At 36.3% G+C, this 20,641-nt stretch overlaps 1 protein-coding gene across 6 annotated transcripts in view; it reads right to left on the reverse strand.

Moving 5' to 3' along the window:
• Positions 1-3,704: 3,704 nt before the first annotated feature.
• Positions 3,705-20,641, reverse strand: part of LOC138328103 (CD109 antigen-like) — a 39,197-nt gene continuing 22,260 nt past the window's right edge. For 3 of the 6 annotated variants that reach the window (XM_069274725.1, XM_069274726.1, XM_069274727.1), the window contains exons 20-36: positions 15,248-15,365; positions 14,069-14,182; positions 13,834-13,935; positions 13,089-13,217; positions 12,410-12,548; positions 10,980-11,156; positions 10,332-10,570; positions 9,918-9,992; positions 9,475-9,652; positions 8,542-8,759; positions 7,964-8,113; positions 7,654-7,716; positions 7,232-7,341; positions 6,005-6,158; positions 5,294-5,396; positions 4,630-4,709; positions 3,705-3,832 (exon numbers count right to left, since the gene is read on the reverse strand). In XM_069274725.1, coding sequence (XP_069130826.1) covers positions 3,821-3,832; positions 4,630-4,709; positions 5,294-5,396; positions 6,005-6,158; positions 7,232-7,341; positions 7,654-7,716; positions 7,964-8,113; positions 8,542-8,759; positions 9,475-9,652; positions 9,918-9,992; positions 10,332-10,570; positions 10,980-11,156; positions 12,410-12,548; positions 13,089-13,217; positions 13,834-13,935; positions 14,069-14,182; positions 15,248-15,365 — 2,161 coding nt within the window. In that variant the 3' untranslated portion in view covers positions 3,705-3,820. Of the gene's footprint in view, positions 3,833-4,629; positions 4,710-5,293; positions 5,397-6,004; positions 6,159-7,231; positions 7,342-7,653; positions 7,717-7,963; positions 8,114-8,541; positions 8,760-9,474; positions 9,653-9,917; positions 9,993-10,331; positions 10,571-10,979; positions 11,157-12,409; positions 12,549-13,088; positions 13,218-13,833; positions 13,936-14,068; positions 14,183-15,247; positions 15,366-16,734; positions 16,892-19,049; positions 19,234-19,938; positions 20,105-20,641 lie in introns of all 6 variants that reach the window. The other 3 variants (XM_069274730.1, XM_069274728.1, XM_069274729.1) reach the window with 3 other exon arrangements.

The following is a 20,641-nucleotide window of genomic DNA, read 5'->3' on the forward strand; positions in this document are numbered from 1 at the left end:
ACAGCATCATGGGAACAACAATGGAAGATGATATTTCACGCAGCAAAATATCTACTATTTAGCACCCGAAATAGAAAAACGATCAGCTGCATATACACCCTCCATGACCACATATTGAAAGCAGTACCATAAGCCAAATACCTAGTATGCACCATCACACATGACACGAAATGGAGCGAGCATATAATCAACTTCAGCACCAAAGCTAATCCGACCATCGGAATGTAAACATCAACTCCGAAAGCATCGAAACCAAGGTATACACCACATTAGTGAGACCAACAGTAAGCAACCACTATCTGGACCCCTACTAAAAGAAGGACCGATAGTTTGGAAATGATGTAACGACGTGGCGCCAGATATGCAATCTACAGCTATAGTAGAACAGAACATGTGCATTTGGTGAATATCATACTACACGACCTGTCTAGGCATCACTGCAATCATGTAAGTATGCATGGTGTTCAAAATTCATCACAATCTCGTGAATGCCACCTCCGACATAGTTATTCCATCTAGTAGACTTCTGTCCAGGAATGCCCATACTGCTACCTTCTAATTACCAACTTGTAATAGTGACTGTAGGAAGTTCTCGTTTACCTCGATACTCCAAGAGTTACTATGACTGTCGTTATATCCATGCCTGGACTAACTCATAGCAAAACTGAAGGCAGCAGAAACCAATGGTAAATTGATGTACATCAAAAGAATCGAATAACAGTACAATATGATTGACTGTGTGACTTTGAAGTTGGGCGTCGCTCTCTCTTTAATCTTTGCAGGGCTATGATTGGTCAGGGTTTTTCTCCTGAACAGCCTTCAGTTTAGCATATCCATTTTCGAGCATATTATGGAAGAAAGTATAGTTGTCCAAATTTCTAGCAAAATTCACCACATAACTTAAATTCATTTTATAGGCGTTGGTACTCACAGGTCTGTGGATGGCAATGTCATTGGTTTGGCTAGTTATGACATCCTCGGTCCCAGGTGATCGTCGCACTAACGCTTAATTACAAATCCCTGGGACTATGAGTCGCATTTGCCATGGTATCGGGAATAACGCATTACCCAAATATAAACCTGGTCATTTGATTAGCTCCAGGCGGACACAGTCAAATTTCGCATCTCAAAACATACTTCGGGTATAATATTCCTTGTTTATATATTTCAAGGACGTAAATGATATATACACACGTTCTTGATATTTATAATAATTTAATACTACTCGCAACTTCTACATAACTTTAATCGTGTGATAATTTTCATTTTTTTAAATTGTGTTCGTTGTTTAAGTTTGTTTATTATACATGTTTGATATTATATACTTGTTTCTCAGCTCCAAATATTCGTTTGGTACAACATTATCCTGTTTCTGTGCACGTGAAGGCTGACCTACATGTGTCATGCTTGAGTGCATATCTAAACTTATGTCGTATAGTTTTTTTTATTTTGTTTTGTTTCACTTCCACAAGGGTGCCGATAAGTTAAACAAGCTTGTTAATTGATGTATTTTAGGAATATTTATTAGAACCACAAAAAATGCGGCCTATGGTCCAAGGGGTTAGTAAACGATAGTGCAACGTACACCTGGGACCGAGGCTTGGACAACTACACTTTCTTCTATTTTTACTGTTCACTCCACAAATCCATCGGCATTGATTCAACGTCATGATAGTCACATTCCTTAAGGTCGTTATATGTGATTAATTTTGGTAGTGTTGTTAGATCAATCAACTCTGGGTTTAATGATGGTGAACTTTCTATTTCTCAGCTACGTGGGATTATAACTTGTATATCTAAGGGAGATAACCCAAGACATTTCATCAAAAACTTCAGACCTATCACTTTGCTCACTGCTATCTATAAAACTGGTTCAATAACTCGCAGAATAAAAAATAACCGTATCAGATAAAATCAAAGATAAAGATCGAACTGGTTTTATCGTGAGGCATGTTATTGGGGAAAAATACGAGGTTGATTTATGATTTAATGCAATTCACAGAAGAATCTATTCCTGGAATGTTTTTTGTAAATTGATTTTGGGAAAGCTTTTGATTCAGTGTCATGGTGAAAACGTCTTTTGATTTTTTGTTTTTGGCTCAGATATTATTATCATTATAATGTAAGTTCACTGAATCAGGGTGGATATCTTTCAACTTTTTTGAAGGTACAAAGAGGCTGTTGGAAGAGGGATCCCATTGCATATTTCATCTTTTTGCTTTGTGCTGAATAGCAGTATCAAAGGTATCGAAATGAATAATTGTCCCATTCTTCTATTACAATATGCTGACGATACTTCCCTCGCTCTTGGTTCAGAACAATCACTGACAGAATCTATTACTGAACTTAAATTTTATAAAAGAATACTTGAATACATTTTTCTCCAAGAGTTGAACTAACAGTCGGGCGAACAGAGATTTACTTAATTAGGTGTTGGCTTCCATGATAACTTGCATGAGATATCAAAGATAAACTTTGATAAGAAATAATTTAAAAATGAAATCTTTGATGAAAAGAAGATAACTTACTGCGATAGCACCAATTCAGATAATTAAATCTTTACTTATTTTATTATTTAATAATTTATTTATGGCATTGCCAAATCCTTAAGAATCATTCTTCTTAAAAATGAATACCACTATTTTATTTTTATTTTTATGGAACAGCAAGCTTTATAAAGTTAAAAGGGATGTAATAACTAAAAGATATTTAAATTGTGGCCTGAAAATGATTGATTCGAAAACTTACTTGTGCTCTTTAAAACTTGGTTGGATCAATTTTTTAAACAACTAAATGGCAAATTATCTTTAAGAGTTTCGTTAAAGGAACTAATTTTGTAATTACGAGAAAATGTAAGTTTGAGGATACGTAATAAGTTGCAAAACACTTGGCATCTGTTTTCAACAATGAAAACTAAAGTTATAGTCCCTTTAACAGCCAGGGTCATGTAAGGACGGCCTCCACTGTATGCGGTGTGTAGCGTGTATGAAGTGTGGGTGTGTGTCTTTGGAGACTGCGGTATATTCGTGTTGTGTCTTCTTGTATAGTGGAACTCTTGTCTTTTTTATAGTACGATATCACTGAAAATGCCGCCGCAGACACCAAGCAACACACCCCTCCCGGTCACATTATGCTGAAACGGGCGAACCAGTCATCCCACTCAATAATGCTGAGCGCTAAGCAGGAGCAGAAATTACTACCTTTATAGACTTTCGTGTGTCTCGGCCAGGGGACAGATACACGCACGTGAGGATGTTTGACTGGTCGCTCGATGGTTCCGATGGACGGACGATTTTAAGCAATCAAACAGGCAGGCCGTATTTCCTGTCTTGTAGTCCATCCGTAAGTGTGTCTAACTAACTATGGTCATCTACCTAGTTTTGTGTCCCTCTCCATTCGTTTACCGTCTCATTAAGTTACTACCAAAGTTGTTTAGCTGTTCATCACTTTACGTAATTTTGCATATGCTACAGAACAAACACTTGCACTTTTTTGCTTGAATCTAGCCTACCTTCATTGGAAGATATAAAATAAGTGACGCCCAACTTCAAAGCTATATTCTCTACCGTAACTCGCTTCTTTGATGATAACCCCTGGTATATCGAGGATGCAAGCAGTCAAAATGTAATAGCAATATGCACTTTTTATTGACGTTTTTCATTTCTGGTATTGCATTTTATGTTACTGGCTAAAACAGAGTTAAAAACTTTACGAATCATATTTTATTTACAAAAAGACAAACAGATCATAATACACAGGAAATTCAAACATTCAGATTCATAGCACATTATATAAGACTATTGATATTCCATATTCCAGTTTAGTGCTTAACCTGAAAATAAACAATAACAAGAATTATTTTGAGCATTGTATTATAGTCATAATACACAGTTATCCCAATTTTACTCTAATTTCGCATTAGATAAACAACATAACGCTCTATGATGCTCCAGAGTATCGACTTGATATCGATTACAAGTCTGTTTTGATTTCGTGAAACGGAATCGGTTGACAGAAAGGAGAAGAATTGTATTACATGTATGTAAAAGTATAGGTTTGTTTTTTACAGAAATGAATATTATCCGTCGGGTTTAGATTTCTCTGTCTCACTCTCAGGAGTATTCTCAGATTCAGATACAATCGCAGTACCTTTTTTCTACTGCTGGGTACATAGGCGAAATTTGTTGCGGTTCTCTTGTAAATAAGTATATGCATTTAGGTCTGTGAGCGAAAACATAAAATGCATATCATATACCCTATACAAATAAAACATACTGTTTGTGGTTGGATTTTAATAACCGATGGTCAATCTAATGAAAACAAGGTATAACTTCAGATTGAACATCTTAATATTAGTGTTTGCACGTGTAAAATTATTCTTCGGTGTATTAATAAACTCTAGACAGTCCCAACGGTATGCTGCCTGTAATATCATTAACTTCAATTTGTCAGGATTTCCGCCTCAACATGGGGCGGAACCATTCAATAACGAGGATTGAAGAGATGGATTATTCATGACCGCAGCAAAGGCGGCCTGTGTTCCCAGAGGTAGTTACAAGACAGTGCGATTTTCACCTGGGTCCGAGGATGCCTCAAGAGGGATGACGAATTAGGTTAATTTATACGTACACATCCACATTCCTTACAAACATCACAGACACCGGAATTCTTCAGCACCGTGGACTGGTAGAATTTGGTAACCTGGTTACCTGCAATAACAATTTAACAGTTTTAACATAGATTGTTTGGCAAAGTAACGGATGCTACAAACATAAAAAATATCTTACTACCGTTAGTACTTACGTTAAAGTGATCGTATGAAACAGTAATTTTCAAGACAATGCCATTTATATCAAATGTGTCCCCACAAACCCATGATTTCAAATTAATGAATTTTTTTATTTTAAATTGTCCCGTTTTAGGAGTCATGACGGCCATCTTGAATTTCTCAAGAATGAAAACAATTTTAAACTATTATTATGTATTATTTATAGGACGAACATGACGCTTACTATGGTGTTGTCGTATATTCATGGCAAAGACCTAACAATTATCTTTCATAAATGGTGTTAACAAAATAGTATTATGTGTTTGCATGTTAAAAGAGTTATTTGCCCTTGCGAGTAGGCATTAATTGTGACGTCATATATTTGCGAGCGTAACGTCATACTTTTTCCAGAAAAAAGACGTGGATTTCGCTAAAACTAATGACGTCACAGTTGATACCTAAGGGAGGTAACTCTGTAATATGCAAATACGGAATAAACAAACTATTTACAAGTAGATAACATACTTGGCTCGTAGTAGTCGTAGACCCTGATAGGAGCTGGCTGTGACTTGGCTACCTGGTCGGTCCTGAATGCGTCCATTGTAATGCACAGTGGGGTGGTGGTAATCTATATCAACAGAAAACATGTACCCATGACTACATGGTCCATCAAACTTTAATTAATAAAAATATACTTTCCTGGTGTAAAACATTAGTAGTTCTTAAATTTCGCAAGTGAAATTTACTGTCTGAAACTTATTTGCAGGGGCGTCTTTTCGCGAATTATCTTTGTATCTTTTGAAAGTGTCATTCATGCTTAAATTTAACATTTTGCAACATTTTAAACTATGATTTAGATGAATCTGTAAATTTAGCGAAATTAAAAACTCGGCGTATATAAGTAACTGTACATTATATGCCCACTATGATATAATGACATTTTCCTGCATGGTCTTTCATCTCTACATAGTCCACCAAGATATAGGCACTTCTCTAGTGATTTGTCACTATATGGCTCATCGATATATATACTTTACAGTTGTTTAATGAGTATTTCATTAAAATAAGCCCTAATATCTCGATTGTCTTCCTAAATGCAAATCTTCGATACAAAGAAAAACAAAACATAACACCAAAATGTTAAAACAATACTACATGGTGAAGCTAAATAGTTGTATCCTCGCCCGATTCCTACACGAAACTATTACTAATTACATATATGCATAATAGTCCTACCTCATCGAAATACAGAATGACTTTGCGGTTTTCCGTCTCAGTTTTCTTTAGAGTGGGAATCTTTAGTTTTTCTAGGCTTTCCAGATCAGGAGCGAACCCGGTTGGTACCCCAACCTCCTGTACAGTCATGCCGCTGGCACCAGTTTTCAACCACCTGGAATTCAACAGTAACTACTTAGTGGCAGCAATGCGTATAATTCTTTTTAAATTTTTATTTTTCAAATATTTTCAAAATATACATAATATTTTAACATAACATGAAAATTCAAACCAATTCAAACAGTTCACACATTTTATCAATTCTACTTTATCAAAATCATTCAAAATTGTTCATTATTCATACATACACTTAAAAAAGAAGAGATACATGGAGGTAGGGTTGGGAGGGAGGGGTGTCAGGTGATCACTTTGCCATATATCAATACTGAAAGTTTACCCTAGTTCTGTGTGATTATCTTGTACGTGGAAAGCAGGTTAGGTTACATAATTTTATTTATACAAGTATCAGAGTATATCTTTATAGATATAGGCCATATAATGTATGTCTTTACCTTTCCATGAAGTTGTATGACTAGAGAGGATATATTTGTGAAACGAAACTGTCATTTAGACAAACTATTTCGCCTGATTTATTTGCAGCATGTAATGTAGGCCTAGGCCAAGTGAATGTTTAAACATTGGGAAAACTTCATTACATGTATATGTTTTACGAGAGCTATTTTGAAATTGAAAATTATATCTGTTATCCAACTTATCGTCTGCAGGAAACTGAATCGAAGCGGCAACTCTAAAATCCGGGGTGAAAACCCCGAACCCCGGATGACGTGATATCAGCCCGGGCCGATAACTCATATCAGCCCGGGCTGTTAACTGATATCAGAACTGACCGGGCTGACCTGGGCTGATATCAAATTATTACGTCATAATGTGATATCAGCCCGTGCGCTGATATGACGGTGCGGACAGCACCAGTATCGCATGAGCAAAGTATTCATTATTAAAGACAAAAGTGTGATAATGATATTTTACACGCTTATGAATTATTAAGATTCACAGATACGATAAAAATCATCAATGAAAAAATTGATAATAAGTTTTTCGCTTTGGATATAAATTTTAATGAATCAGTTAACAATATATCAGTCGTTGTCTCTATTCCAGCTTTTAAATTAGTTGTTAAATACATATCGAAACACTTCAAAAAACATACAATATCCTATGTCTTACCTGGTGCATGATCGAACTTTGAGGGCATTGAGAGATTCTTCCACGATTGTGACATCAACTTCAAAGGAAGGCTCCTCAACTTCTTGTTCAACGTTGAAGAAAACGGACACCTAAATCGATACAATTGAGATCATGGGAAATACTAAAACCAACTACCTCATTTGTACATTTATTCCCAATTAAAATATAACATAGATATCTAGATAAGCAAGGTATCAGCCGGCAAGTATTGATAGTAATTGTTAGTCTGTATCCCCATCACTTAAAACTTTACATTCTTCATCAGTTTTCATCTTGATTAATCGTTATCATAATCCATCATCATTTTCAATATACATGATTATCGGGAAAAATTACCATTGTCTATTTTGACTCTGAAATAAAGATGTTCCAAAGAATAAAAAGAACTAAATGAATCTCACCTCGACAAGACCCATTCCACTTCCTGTTCCAGATACAGTCACGTGACTTGGTATAGATGGAAGCTGCAAATACAAGGATACTAATATTAATAGGATATTAGTCGGACAAAACTTTGTCGATATTCGAAATAATGTTTTTTTTCAATGTGACCCTAACAAGCTTCCTATTATCTTGACAGCTTTATAGTCGATAAAAACGTTTTCTGTTTTAAAAATAGATTTCCTATGTGAAAATTGATACAAAAACAGTAACGACTACTAAATCACTTTTTCGGGTCGGAGACGTAGGGCTGCTGACAGTAGTACTCACCTCTAAGGACTGAAGGACCAATGCGTTTTGTCTGGTTACGTTAAACGTGTGTGTAGTTTGTCCAGCCGTTATTCCGATCTGCATGTTGAAGTTTTCAGAGAAGCCAATTCGGGCGAACTCCGACAGAGCTTGTAGAGCTAAAACAGTATCCTAAACACAGAAACAGGGTCCAAATTATAATAGTAGTCGTTTTTAACGAGGAACTACGAAACTAACATCAAGACGGGATAGCTTTAACAACGCAAAAGAAGGAAAGAAATAGTTCTAACAGTACAACAAGAAGAAATATAAGATGAAGTGGTTAAATCAGCAACTCAAAAACAGCCAAAATGTTAGTAAACCAAAGTGACGATAAACCAGACAGGTTAGTATATGAGGTGAATCGCATTTCATCATTCTCAGACATATAGAAACCAGCTAAGTCCAATGCTCGTAATAATGTCAAGTGCTGTTTCATTAAGGGATCACGGATGCTTAACATTGTAATGAATCGTTTGACAGCCAACATAAGAAACTGACATATCCTTCATGTACTCTAAGTGAACCAGACATAAAGCAATTAATCGTCATCTTCTCACCTGAGTTGAAGAAAATCCACCGTTTGGATTTCTTTGTTTTGTTATCCATTTCATGTAAGGAAGGCCTTGGGTAAACTGGCTGTTGAGGGCAAAGACCATGAGTCCGTAAGAGGTCATCTCAATGTCTACTGGTTTAGACTGTTGATGAGGAGGTGACCAGTAGTGACCAGCGTGGGAGGATGTTGCCGACTCCGGCTCGTGCCAGTGGGTCATACCATCTGTCAAGTAAGTTAATTTGATATTGATAATTCGAAGTGATAGTATGTTGATCGGTATGTCACAGTTTAATCTTCTTTCATATTTTTGAAAAATAAAATTTGTTGAAATTGAAGCTAAAAATATTAAGTTTATGTGATTTTACATAGCGTCACATGCATTGGTCATATGATAGCGTTCAGAATATTGCTTGTTTGTCTAAGTTTAACGGTTCTTCAACAGCCATGGACATTTAGGGTCGAACTTTAATAAAAGACAACATTGATGTAGATTTTAAAACTTATTAAGGTAAAGCAGACATTTACGTTCTAAACACGATGTGTCCATGGGTGGTTAAAAAGTTGTAGAACATTTAGACTAATTAGCTGACAATTCACTTAATGATACATATAACATTTGTATCAGTGATCGATAAAGAACAGATACAGATCATGACGTATTCGTGTTGAGGAAAAAAACCCACTCTTCTAGAAGTTGAATATATTAACTACTTCTACATTTATCATTTGATGTGGTCAATTCCTTTGGAGAAATGCTTATTGCTAAGACTTCTATAATCAAAACTAGTAACAAATTAATGTGCAGCCAGACTAGGATTCGAACCAGGATGGAGTTAAGCTACCTGATTACGACTCAAATGCGGAACACATACGTAACACTTTCTTAAGAATAGCAACCATACATTTCAAAGTCCTCAGTGCCCAATATGCTACCGACCCTTTGTTACTGCGGAGGCCACGAGTTTATGGAATGTTGTTCCTGCGGCCGAGCTTTGAGCCAATGACAAGGCATAGGTACATATCGCCAGTCCATAGTGGTCAGTCATGCGGGCTACTTCTCCTTCCAGGTAAGTCTTGGCCTTGTCTGCTGCTGACTGGATCCTCAGATGTACACCCTAGTTGTGAAAGGACGAGGATATATACCTCATGTTTCATTACGTTTTTCATATGTGAAAGAAACGTCGTCCCTTTGTGCGCAAATGACATAATATATATTTCATAATTGATAATGAGTTACGTCATCACTTAGTTCGAAAATAATATATAGAAATGTATACTGAAGTAATCAAGTAAAGATTATACTTGTTATAGTATATACCAAGATCTCTATACATGCCGTTCACACATTTATCAGATCATTCATTCCCAGGCAATACTTACACCCTGCAAGTCATTGTTCTCCAATAAAGCTATGAGAACAAAGGCGGTCAATGAGGCTCCGGACGCTGAACCACCCTAAGTATGAACAAATCAAACAAAGTTATTAGAGGCTCTAGACGCCGAACAAAATTGTTTTTAGACCAAGTGAATGTATTGACCTTAAAATATTATTTCATGTCGTGTATCCTCTGTTTCTTTCTCTAGATTTCGATTTGAGAAAAATATAATCTATCCGCTATGAAAATGGAACTTATATCATTTGTCAAAGTTTATTATCGTAATTAACAAATAATAAGTGATTAAGACCCAATTCAGATACAGATTCAGCAATCAATTGATTTAATTTGTACCTATTGTGTACTACATCCATTACCATAATTACATAACATCCCCGAATGTTTTACGTCACCCTACCTGCATATTCTTATGAATAATACGGCCAGGTTCTGGGAAGGAACCATTGGCTGCCTGTCGGTTTATCATCCAATCAATGGCTCTGGTTAAAGTTTCGTCGTCGATAAAGATGTGGCGTTTGGCCTGATGGAATGATTTAGCTACAAAGGCTGTTAACCACATGCTGCCCGAGGGGTCTCGGTCCCCAAATGCACTGAAGGAGCCATCCTTGTGCTGGAAAGTCAGTTCTCGTTGGTATCCTACAAACATAAAACTTTACCTTCATATAATTCCATTTTGCTTGTAACATTTATTAAAATTTATTTTATCAGCATATTAAAGACAAAATGGCGTCACCATTTGTAATGTCGCTTCTGAATGGATGATATAACGGCGTAATGGTTTCCTAGAAAAAATAATCCCTAGATTAATTCGGAATTTTGAAGAGAGTATTTTTAGTAAATTGAATTATAAGGATTAATCGGAATACATTTTTATGCTATGGAGACATAACTCAAAAATATTAGACTAATTTGAATCAGGTTTGACTGAATCAAGAAGTTACGGAATTCAGACCCCAACTTATTATTATTGTTTTTTAATTTTAAATCAGGAAATGCTAGTTTCAGTAAACGATTGACTTCAAAGTTAATCAACAAACAATCCCACCTTTCTCCATAAAGCCGATCGCCTTCTCCTCAATGCTTGATGACAATTGATGCGTGTCTGTGAGATAGTTTGTAACAAACACGTCAGGTGCAAAGCCCAGCATCGTCTGCTCTCCACATCCGGTCGGCATGCGCAGAAGTTTATCCAATCCATTAACTGTTGGTCCCATTAAGTCACCTGTTAGAAACAAAGGGGCCTTTATAACAGAGCATGCCTATATACTGGAAACCAACACATATTTATACCAGGACATGCCTATATATTGGAAACTAACTTATTTTTATACCAGGACATGCCTATATATTGGAAACTAACTTATTTTTATACCAGGACATGCCTATATATTGGAAACTAACTTATTTTTATACTAGGACATGCCTATATATTGGAAACTAACTTATTTTTATACCAGGACATGCCTATATATTGGAAACTAACTTATTTTTATACCAGGACATGCCTATATATTGGAAACTAACTTATTTTTATACCAGGACATGCCTATATATTGGAAACTAACTTAATTTTATACTAGGACATGCCTATATACTGGAAACTAACTTAATTTTATACCAGGACATGCCTATATATTGGAAACTAACTTATTTTTATACCAGGACATGCCTATATATTGGAAACTAACTTAATTTTATACCAGGACATGCCTATATACTGGAAACTAACTTAATTTTATACCAGGACATGCCTATATATTGGAAACTAACTTATTTTTATACCAGGACATGCCTATATATTGGAAACTAACTTATTTTTATACTAGGACATGCCTATATACTGGAAACTAACTTATTTTTATACTAGGACATGCCTATATACTGGATACTAACTCATTTTTATACTAGGACATGCCTATATATTGGATACTAACTCATATTTATACCAGGACATGCCTATATATTGGAAACTAACTTATTTTTATACCAGGACATGCCTATATACTGGAAACTAACTTATTTTTATACCAGGACATGCCTATATATTGGAAACTAACTTATTTTTATACCAGGACATGCCTATATATTGGAAACTAACTTAATTTTATACCAGGACATGCCTATATATTGGAAACTAACTTATTTTTATACCAGGACATGCCTATATATTGGAAACTAACTTATTTTTATACCAGGACATGCCTATATATTGGAAACTAACTTAATTTTATACTAGGACATGCCTATATACTGGAAACTAACTTAATTTTATACCAGGACATGCCTATATATTGGAAACTAACTTAATTTTATACCAGGACATGCCTATATACTGGAAACCAACTTATTTTCGTGGCGACTTATCTTTGCGGTTTTTATAGTTACGTTATGGTCTTTAAGCTCCAATTCATTATCATCAAATTTGAGTCAAAATAACTGCATTGAGAAGTTACCCTTTGTAAATGAACAACTTACCAATGGCGGATACACGCACTCTCTGTGACCCAGCAACTACTCCCGCAGGCAATGTAACATCGACGGTCTCAGCAAAGTTGGTGTTATGTTTCAGATCAACAAGCATCGGGATGTTATACTCCTTAGGAACGCCTTCGGGCTATAATCATAAATCATCACGTATAGACATTAAAATATACGTCTTTTTCTCTATATATGCGAGTTTTCATGGCTTTTTGTTACTTATTATTGTTACTATGTTTTCTAGTCAATTATGGTGTGGATATTTATTGACACAATGTCTTTCCGTATCAATGTCAGTCATCATACTTCTCAAGATTGCGCTAAAGATATATTTGAGCTACAGTCGTTCGTGTAAGCATACACTCTGTATCTGATAGCACCTCGATCAACAGTCGTTCATGAAAGCATACACTCTATATCTGATAGTACCTCGATCAACAGTCGTTCATGAAAGCATACACTCTATATCTGATAGTACCTCGATCAACAGTCGTTCATGAAAGCATAAACTCTATATCTGATAGTACCTCGATCAATAGTTGTCGTCATAACAGCATACACTCTATATCTGATAGTACCTCGATCAACAGTCGTTCGTGTAAGTATACACTCTATATCTGATAGTACCTCGATCAACAGTCGTTCATGAAAGCATAAACTCTATATCTGATAGTACCTCGATCAATAGTTGTCGTCTAACAGCGTCGGCAGCCAAAGTAGACTGGGCTTTTACGTTAATGCTGGCTGATCCAAGAGTGGAGGGAACTACAGGGAAAAACACGGAGCTAGATCCACCGGCAGTTACCTACAACAGAACATTATAAGTTTAATCATTACGGACAAAGAATCTGATCAACCGGCGATTACCTACAATAGAACATTATTAGTTTAGTCATTACGGACATAGAACCTAATCTACCGGCAGTTACCTACAGCAGAACATTATAAGTTAAGTCATTATTGACATAGAACCTGATCCAACGACAGTTACCTACAGCAGAACATTATTAGTTAAGTCATTATGGACATACATTCTGATCCACTGCCGGCTACCTACGACAAAACCTTATTAGTTAAAGTCAATGCGGACATAGAATCTGAACCACCATTGGTTACATACAACAAATCATCTTACTGAAGTCATTACAGACATGGAACCTAATCCATCAGTTACGTACACTTTTATATACGATAATACTTATCGAAGTCATTTCGAATGTATTGCCCGATCTATTGGTCATGTTCAGATGTACGCATCCGAATCGAAGTGATTTTGTAATTTATGTCGGATTTAACATTCCTACTATATAGTTTAACTTTTAAGTGACTAACTTTGTATTCTAGACGTTATTGTGTTGTATAACTTTATCTTATCCTCTTTCGTGCAATACAATATTATGTTCAGTTAAAACACAACTTACGTGCACGGTCTTCGTTGTTGTCTGCGACACATAGGACTCGGCGCCGTTTGTATCAAACACGACATTGACCAAATCATCGCTCTTTTCTAATGTCACTACCACCTGTTAAATGAAACATGAAAATGAAACTATTATAAGGATGAGAAATCTAAACGTACATTTACCTCAGTTTTTATTTACAATTCTTTTGGATTCTTGAAGGTGAACATGATATTTGTAGGAAAGCTATACGTACATCCATATCTATGGTCATATAGTTGAAGACGTTGGCCTGAAGGACGAGTTGTTCTCCCCGCACGACAGAGTACGGTAGTGTTAGACTGACAAAGAATGGTCTGAACGCTTCTACCTAGAAACACAGAAGGTATATCAATGCTTTGAACATAGCTGATAAAGCAAATATCTTCAAATGGTTGGTAAATAAGAACTCTTCGAGCGCGTGATATAGATGACAAAGTCGATCTCTCCCGAGGGTTGGTAAAGGAGAACTCTACGAGCGCGTTGATATATCAGGCGAAGTCTATCTCTCCAGAGAATTGGTAAAGAAGAACTCTTCGAGCGCGTTGATATAGCAGGCGAAGTCTATCTCTCCAGAGGGTTGGTAAAGAAGAACTCTTCGAGCGCGTTGATATAGCAGGCGAAGTCTATCTCTCCCGAGGGTTGGTAAAGAAGAACTCTTCGAGCGCATTGATATAGCAGGCGAAGTCTATATCTCCAGAGCGTTGGTAAAGAAGAACTCTTCGAGCGCGTTGATATAGCAGGCGAAGTCGATCTCTCCCGAGCGTTGGTAAAAATTGATTAAATAAATTAAACTAGTAAGCCACGTTTCATGCAAGGGCTCAATTGGTTTCACTATCTGTTGACTATGTCATAACAAAACTAAAAATCTTCATGTTTATAAAAAGAGATTGGGTAGTTTGGCCCTTTAAAGTACATCAAATGAAATCGGTCAATAAAATAACGATACCTTTATATTGATTTTGAATTGAGACATTGCTTCATAGCAATATTTAAAGGAAGTCTCTATAGGCATATGGTTGGTCAGTGTTTTTTGTCATGAGCTGATTTAGTTTTAGTATTACACAGGTCAGTGGTATATATTAAGATAGTAGGAATAACTCCTGATGTATCGAGGATGACCATATTTAAATTTTCACTTTTTGAAGAATTGCACAGATGATAAAAAGTCAAATGTGCTACAATGCGTTCCCTTTGTAGAATTAAATTCTGGAGTATCGGAATGGCCGTATTTAAAGTATGGTAATTTATTTTTACTTTTTGAAAAATTGCATAGATGATAAAAATTCAAATTTGCTACAATATTTTCCTTTGTTTTGACTCATAAATGAAGCAGAAAACAGCGGAATGTTTAGTGTTTATCTAAAGACTCCTTCAAGTGTTAATGGAAGCTCACCTTTGCGCTGGTCGGAGCAATCCCCAAGCCACTTTGTCGGTTGACTGCAAAGGCACTAGCAACCCATGACGTAATCGTATCAGGTACTGTAGCAGCAATGCTCACGTGACCGTTTGCTCTACAAAAGGTCAACACAAGTTTAGCATGAGTTCATATCAGGGTCACATGTTTACTTCAAGACGTACTTATTATTTCCTTTATCATGCACTAGTGTATCATAGGACGAAAAAGGTGTGCTTTAAAATGTCATTAAAGTATAAAATTTATCCATTTGAAGTGTGATTACCAGATTAAAGTCGAAATCATAGTAACATATTAAAATGTTGAATCTATGTTAAAACATTTATTTAACAGAACGCAATTAACATAAAACAATAACTATTTATCTTATATAAACATTCTTTATAAGCAAACCATTTCTAGGGTCAACATAAAAGACAGTGCCGGGCTTCAGGTAAAAAGTCGAAGCTTAATGTGCAGGGTAAAGGCTAGTGTAACAGTAGCATACATGTAAGGTATACATAACAAAAGCAATAGTATGCAGTAAAGCAACAGACATATATCATTTATTGAGTATAAAATTATGCTTGGGAATTTTATTAGCATAGATAGAAACGGATAGGCTTCTTAGCATATATATTTGGAATGCGTGTAGTATTAAGCCTTATTACGTGTCTAGTTTGCAGGTAGGGATGTGCTAAGCACCACCTCAGGTCTAAGGCCAATAGACATTTATTTTTCTACCAGCAACGTCGGGGAAATCTCAGAACTGTTTTCTTTCAACTACTGCGTTATCTTGTGATGTTTGTGAGACCTCACTCTGTGTGTCTTGTATAGCTATTTGCAGCAAAACCCATAGTTCAAAGGAAATGTGATAAATCGGCGGTATTCACATACAAGTTAAACGCAAATAAAATATTAACCATTTAATCAGATATTTTAATTTAATTAAATTCACCAAAACGATGCTTAAAAGTTCAAAGTTAACAACATTTAGTATACTGTTCAATATTGTTTTCCTCCGGTCGGTTGTTTAATCACAGATATTTGACTGTATTTTTTTAAAACATATAAATGTGACCATAGTTTAATTATCTACATGTACATTATTTGAAGTAAAAAATAATTGGATTTATTTTAAATAAAATTCGTACTCATTTCGCTCATAAAGTGCCCTCCAATTCTGAGTCTCGATTTTGAACAAAGTGTCGACATAGCCAAGTACCGAGAGTAAGTTGTTTTCATTTTACATTTTAAATTACTCTTTTCCTTTCCTCAAACATAAAGAATTCCTAATATGATTTTCTTTTGAAAACAAACCAAATTTAATCCAAGTTAATAACTCTTTTGGTTGACGTCGTCTTTATGATAGCAAGGAGACAACAGCTGTAAACAAATAAACAACCGGATACAACACCGCCAGAGGTGAACGCTGCTTTTACCTCCACCACTTTTGAAGAGGATACTTAAGATCTTTAAGATTTTACCCGACAGTATGATTTAGCCAGAGCCACGTTTCTGGGAAATTTGAACGAATTGTCCCCACTTCCTTTAGCGCAGACGATCCAGAGATGCCACCAGCACTTGGTGGCATCATACCTCCAGGTAATGCTGGGTAAAGTGCCGGAGAATACGTGGGATAATCTTTAAACAAATAAAACATTAAGATTTCCTCTTGAGAGTTCAAGGATAGGTATACAAAACCAAAAATACATACACAGTACAAATATTATATTGCCGACAACTAGGAGCCTATCAACTAGAAGATGTACATGCGTACTCCCGAGAAGCACATTCATCACACGTTGGATTTTCTGGACGCCGGAATTATCCGAGAACAACCGATGAAGGCGAATTCGTCAACTATAATTGATCTTATATCCTAATGAACTCTCTCAGACAGACCAACAATCATATATGGACGAAAAAACGAATAAAATGTCACAAAATCTCAACAATTGCTATCGGAATTTCACAGAGAGAAGGGAAACTAATTTTCTTCTTCCGTGTGTAAGGCATATTTCTCCAAGCAAATACAACCTTATGTATGATCACTCCCTTTGTGGTATGCACTTTGATTGTAAAATCCTGTATATTTGATATGATGAAATCAAGATAGATTACACACTGGAAATAAATTGTGCAAACCAACAAATAATTTAACGACGTGGCGAATTCGATGGCGATTCCCATATAAAGAACAAACGGAAGTTGTCCTTTTTGAAAACAATCATATGGAAACAGGAAAACATTTCCTACAAAATGATTGTCATTTCAAAATCGCGAATGATAGTTCCTTCAAAATGATTGTAATTTCAAAATCGTGAATGTTGTATCATTACGATTAATTTCTTATCCATAGGAACTTTTTGTAAAAGGCGTGGAGATGAACACTTTATGAGTGATAATTACGTCTGCTATCGGTAAACACATCGGAACGGGAAAGAAAGCTGTTCATTTGGCACGCTTAACCTCCTATTTTATTCAGATGACTTGATTGATGAATGGTAAACAGCATAGCCAAAGCCAAGCGACAATATACACATGAAACAGGACCATACATGAACCAAATGAGTAAATGAACATTTTCAATAAAGTAGGGTTGAACCATATATACTCGATATATCTAATCAATACTTAATGCGTATGTGTTACCCGACAGTATGATTTAGCCAGAGCCACGTTTCTGGGAAATTAGAGCGAATTATCTCCACTTCCTTTAGCACAGACGAGCCAGACATGCCACCAGAGGTCGCACCGTTAGCCATGCCGGCACCGGCTGGCATCATTCCAGAAAAACTACCGCCTCCCGCAAAGCCAGGTAACGCAGTGGGGATTGTGGGGTCTTAAAACAAACAAAACATATAGGTCTCCTAATCAATTCTAAAAATTATAGATTTAAGTAACAAGAGCTTTTTGAGAATAATGAAACTCATTACGAGCAGAACATTTTGGTCGACTGAGCGTTTTGAAATCTTCACATTCCCGTGTTTCCCAACTTAAACACTGTCATAAATACCTACACCAAGTACATTTTTGATCATTAGACTTCGGGAAATCCTGAATTTTGAATAACACAACAATATGAAGCAATATTAGTAATGATAAAAAGACACGTGCTCCATTACCTTAACCAACTATTACCTGACTCCAGATCCCACTTGCTTCAGCAGGTAAGCAAGCCAAAATACATTCTACATTATTTCCAAAACATTGTAAAACAATTTTCACAATAAAGAGAACATCTATTGAAAGTGTTTGTTATTTAAGCCGCTTTCAGTCGTCATTCTAACGGGTAGATTTTGCAGTAATTTAAAATAACACTCAGCTATCACACGTAAACTTTCTTTGGGTTTACTCCGGAACCTTCTAACAAAAACATCCCGCCTTCTTCACCTAACTACAAAGCCCTCCTTTTGTTTTTTAAACATCTTTTCTCTCGTTTTGTTTTCGGGACTGACATCATGATGGAAGTGAGAGATGTTTATTACTTATTTAAAGTCTAAGGACATTTTCGTTTTCACGACATGTATTCTTGAATTGATGAGGTTAAAGCAGACTCAATCAGAATGGATTGTTGGTTATCACCATAAAAACATGATATACAGTTGCACCTTATTTCTATTTAAATAGTTATGTGATGAATGGGACAAAGCAAGCATCAAGCCAAGCGACAATTCATGTATAACACATAGCATTACAAAGCAGGAAGTGACCATCTTGAACGAAAAATGAAAATATTTATAAAAATGTATATTTCTTTAGCAATATGTTATCTCAGTACTGAGTGAGTATATGTTACCCGACGGTATGATTTAGCCAGAGCCACGTTTCCGGGAAATTAGAGCGAATTGTATCCACTTCCTTCAGCGCAGACGATCCAGACATACCACCAGAGCCCGCACCGGGTGGCATCATTGCGGCAACAGTTGAGAAAAAACCACCTCCCGCAAGTCCAGGAATCGCCGTAGGGTAATACATTGGGTCTTTAAACAAATAAACATTTTGTATATCCTACCTAGAGGCTTAAAGAAACTGATGCAGCCACAAGAATATATATTCTAATCCAACCAAAATATTATTAAGCACAGAACATTATCAACCGAAAGTCATGCTAAAATTACCTTTCTAACGAAGCTATACTCAAACACCATTAAACGGTAAAATTTGCAAAATGCCGGAAACCCCTGAGGACAGCCGATCAAGATCCGGACAAAGTCCTTAAATAATAGCAGATAAAGCCTTAGTATTATGTATAGTTGTTGTAAATTTCCCTTTTTGAGAATCGGCAGATGCAGGTGTTATTTGTACATTGGGATACGATCGTATTATAGCTTCGCACTTGGGGAATTTCCCTTTAGCTCAGTCGGTAGAGCAGTGGACCAGTAAGTCTGGGGTTGCGGGTTTCGAGCCTAGCTGTCGGCACACTACTTTCACCCCGTAGACTACTCCAAATACAATCTATAGTTATAGAAAGGTCTGGCATATAAAAAGTGGAAGAAAAGGAAAAAAAATGTTTGCGCAGAGTCAACAGTTTTTATTAGGATAGCGAAGAGAGAGCAAGTAAGGTTTTAGTGGAAAGCACGAGGAAAAGGCAATGTTGCAAAGAATGGTCTGGCCTTTAAATTCGTTTAGTAGGTCTTTAGTACTAAGATGGTATAAGGTGTCTTTATTTCTAAAAAAAATATTACCCGACGGTGCTATTCAGCCAGAGCCACGTTTCTGGGAAATTTGAGCGTATTTTCTCCACTTCTTTTAGCACCGACGGTCCTGGCATACCACCAGCTGTCGCACCGTTAACCATACCGGCACCGGCGAACTCAAAATCAGGAACCATACCGGGTAACGACATTGGATCTTCAACAAAATACGGCAATAAACTTCACATGGGAAACGCTATGAAATAGCTACCTTACATCTGAATGATTTGAATTTTCTCTGTGCACCACGAAATATAAGTAATAATATAACAATCTACAGAGGACGATCCAAGATTTCATTGACTTGATCCTGGTCAATAAGACCACTGGCGCCTATAGCTGGAGCTGCCGTAAACATTCCAATGGGACCTATTCCAGGTCTAGGGTGGACATGGGACTATTTGGTTATTATATAGAGTTAGTGAGTTGGTTGATCGACCAACCAGATGGTATGTCCTATAAACAGCTTAGGTGTGAGCGAATTAAGCCCGAAATGGAACAGGTCCCTGAGTAAGTCAATTTTGAAAGAATTGTGGCACAAGCCGATCACGGCAAAATTCAAATGTGTTAAAACCTGCTGTGATTGGATGCATACCTTGAAAGTGTTGGTTACTTTCCACTGATAATGTCATTCCCTGTTCAGAAAAGTATAAACGATCATCCAAACCAATTTAGGCGACACAATACTGCTTTC

Source organism: Argopecten irradians, chromosome 7 (assembly GCF_041381155.1).
Source record: "Argopecten irradians isolate NY chromosome 7, Ai_NY, whole genome shotgun sequence".
NCBI classification, from domain to species: domain Eukaryota; kingdom Metazoa; phylum Mollusca; class Bivalvia; order Pectinida; family Pectinidae; genus Argopecten; species Argopecten irradians.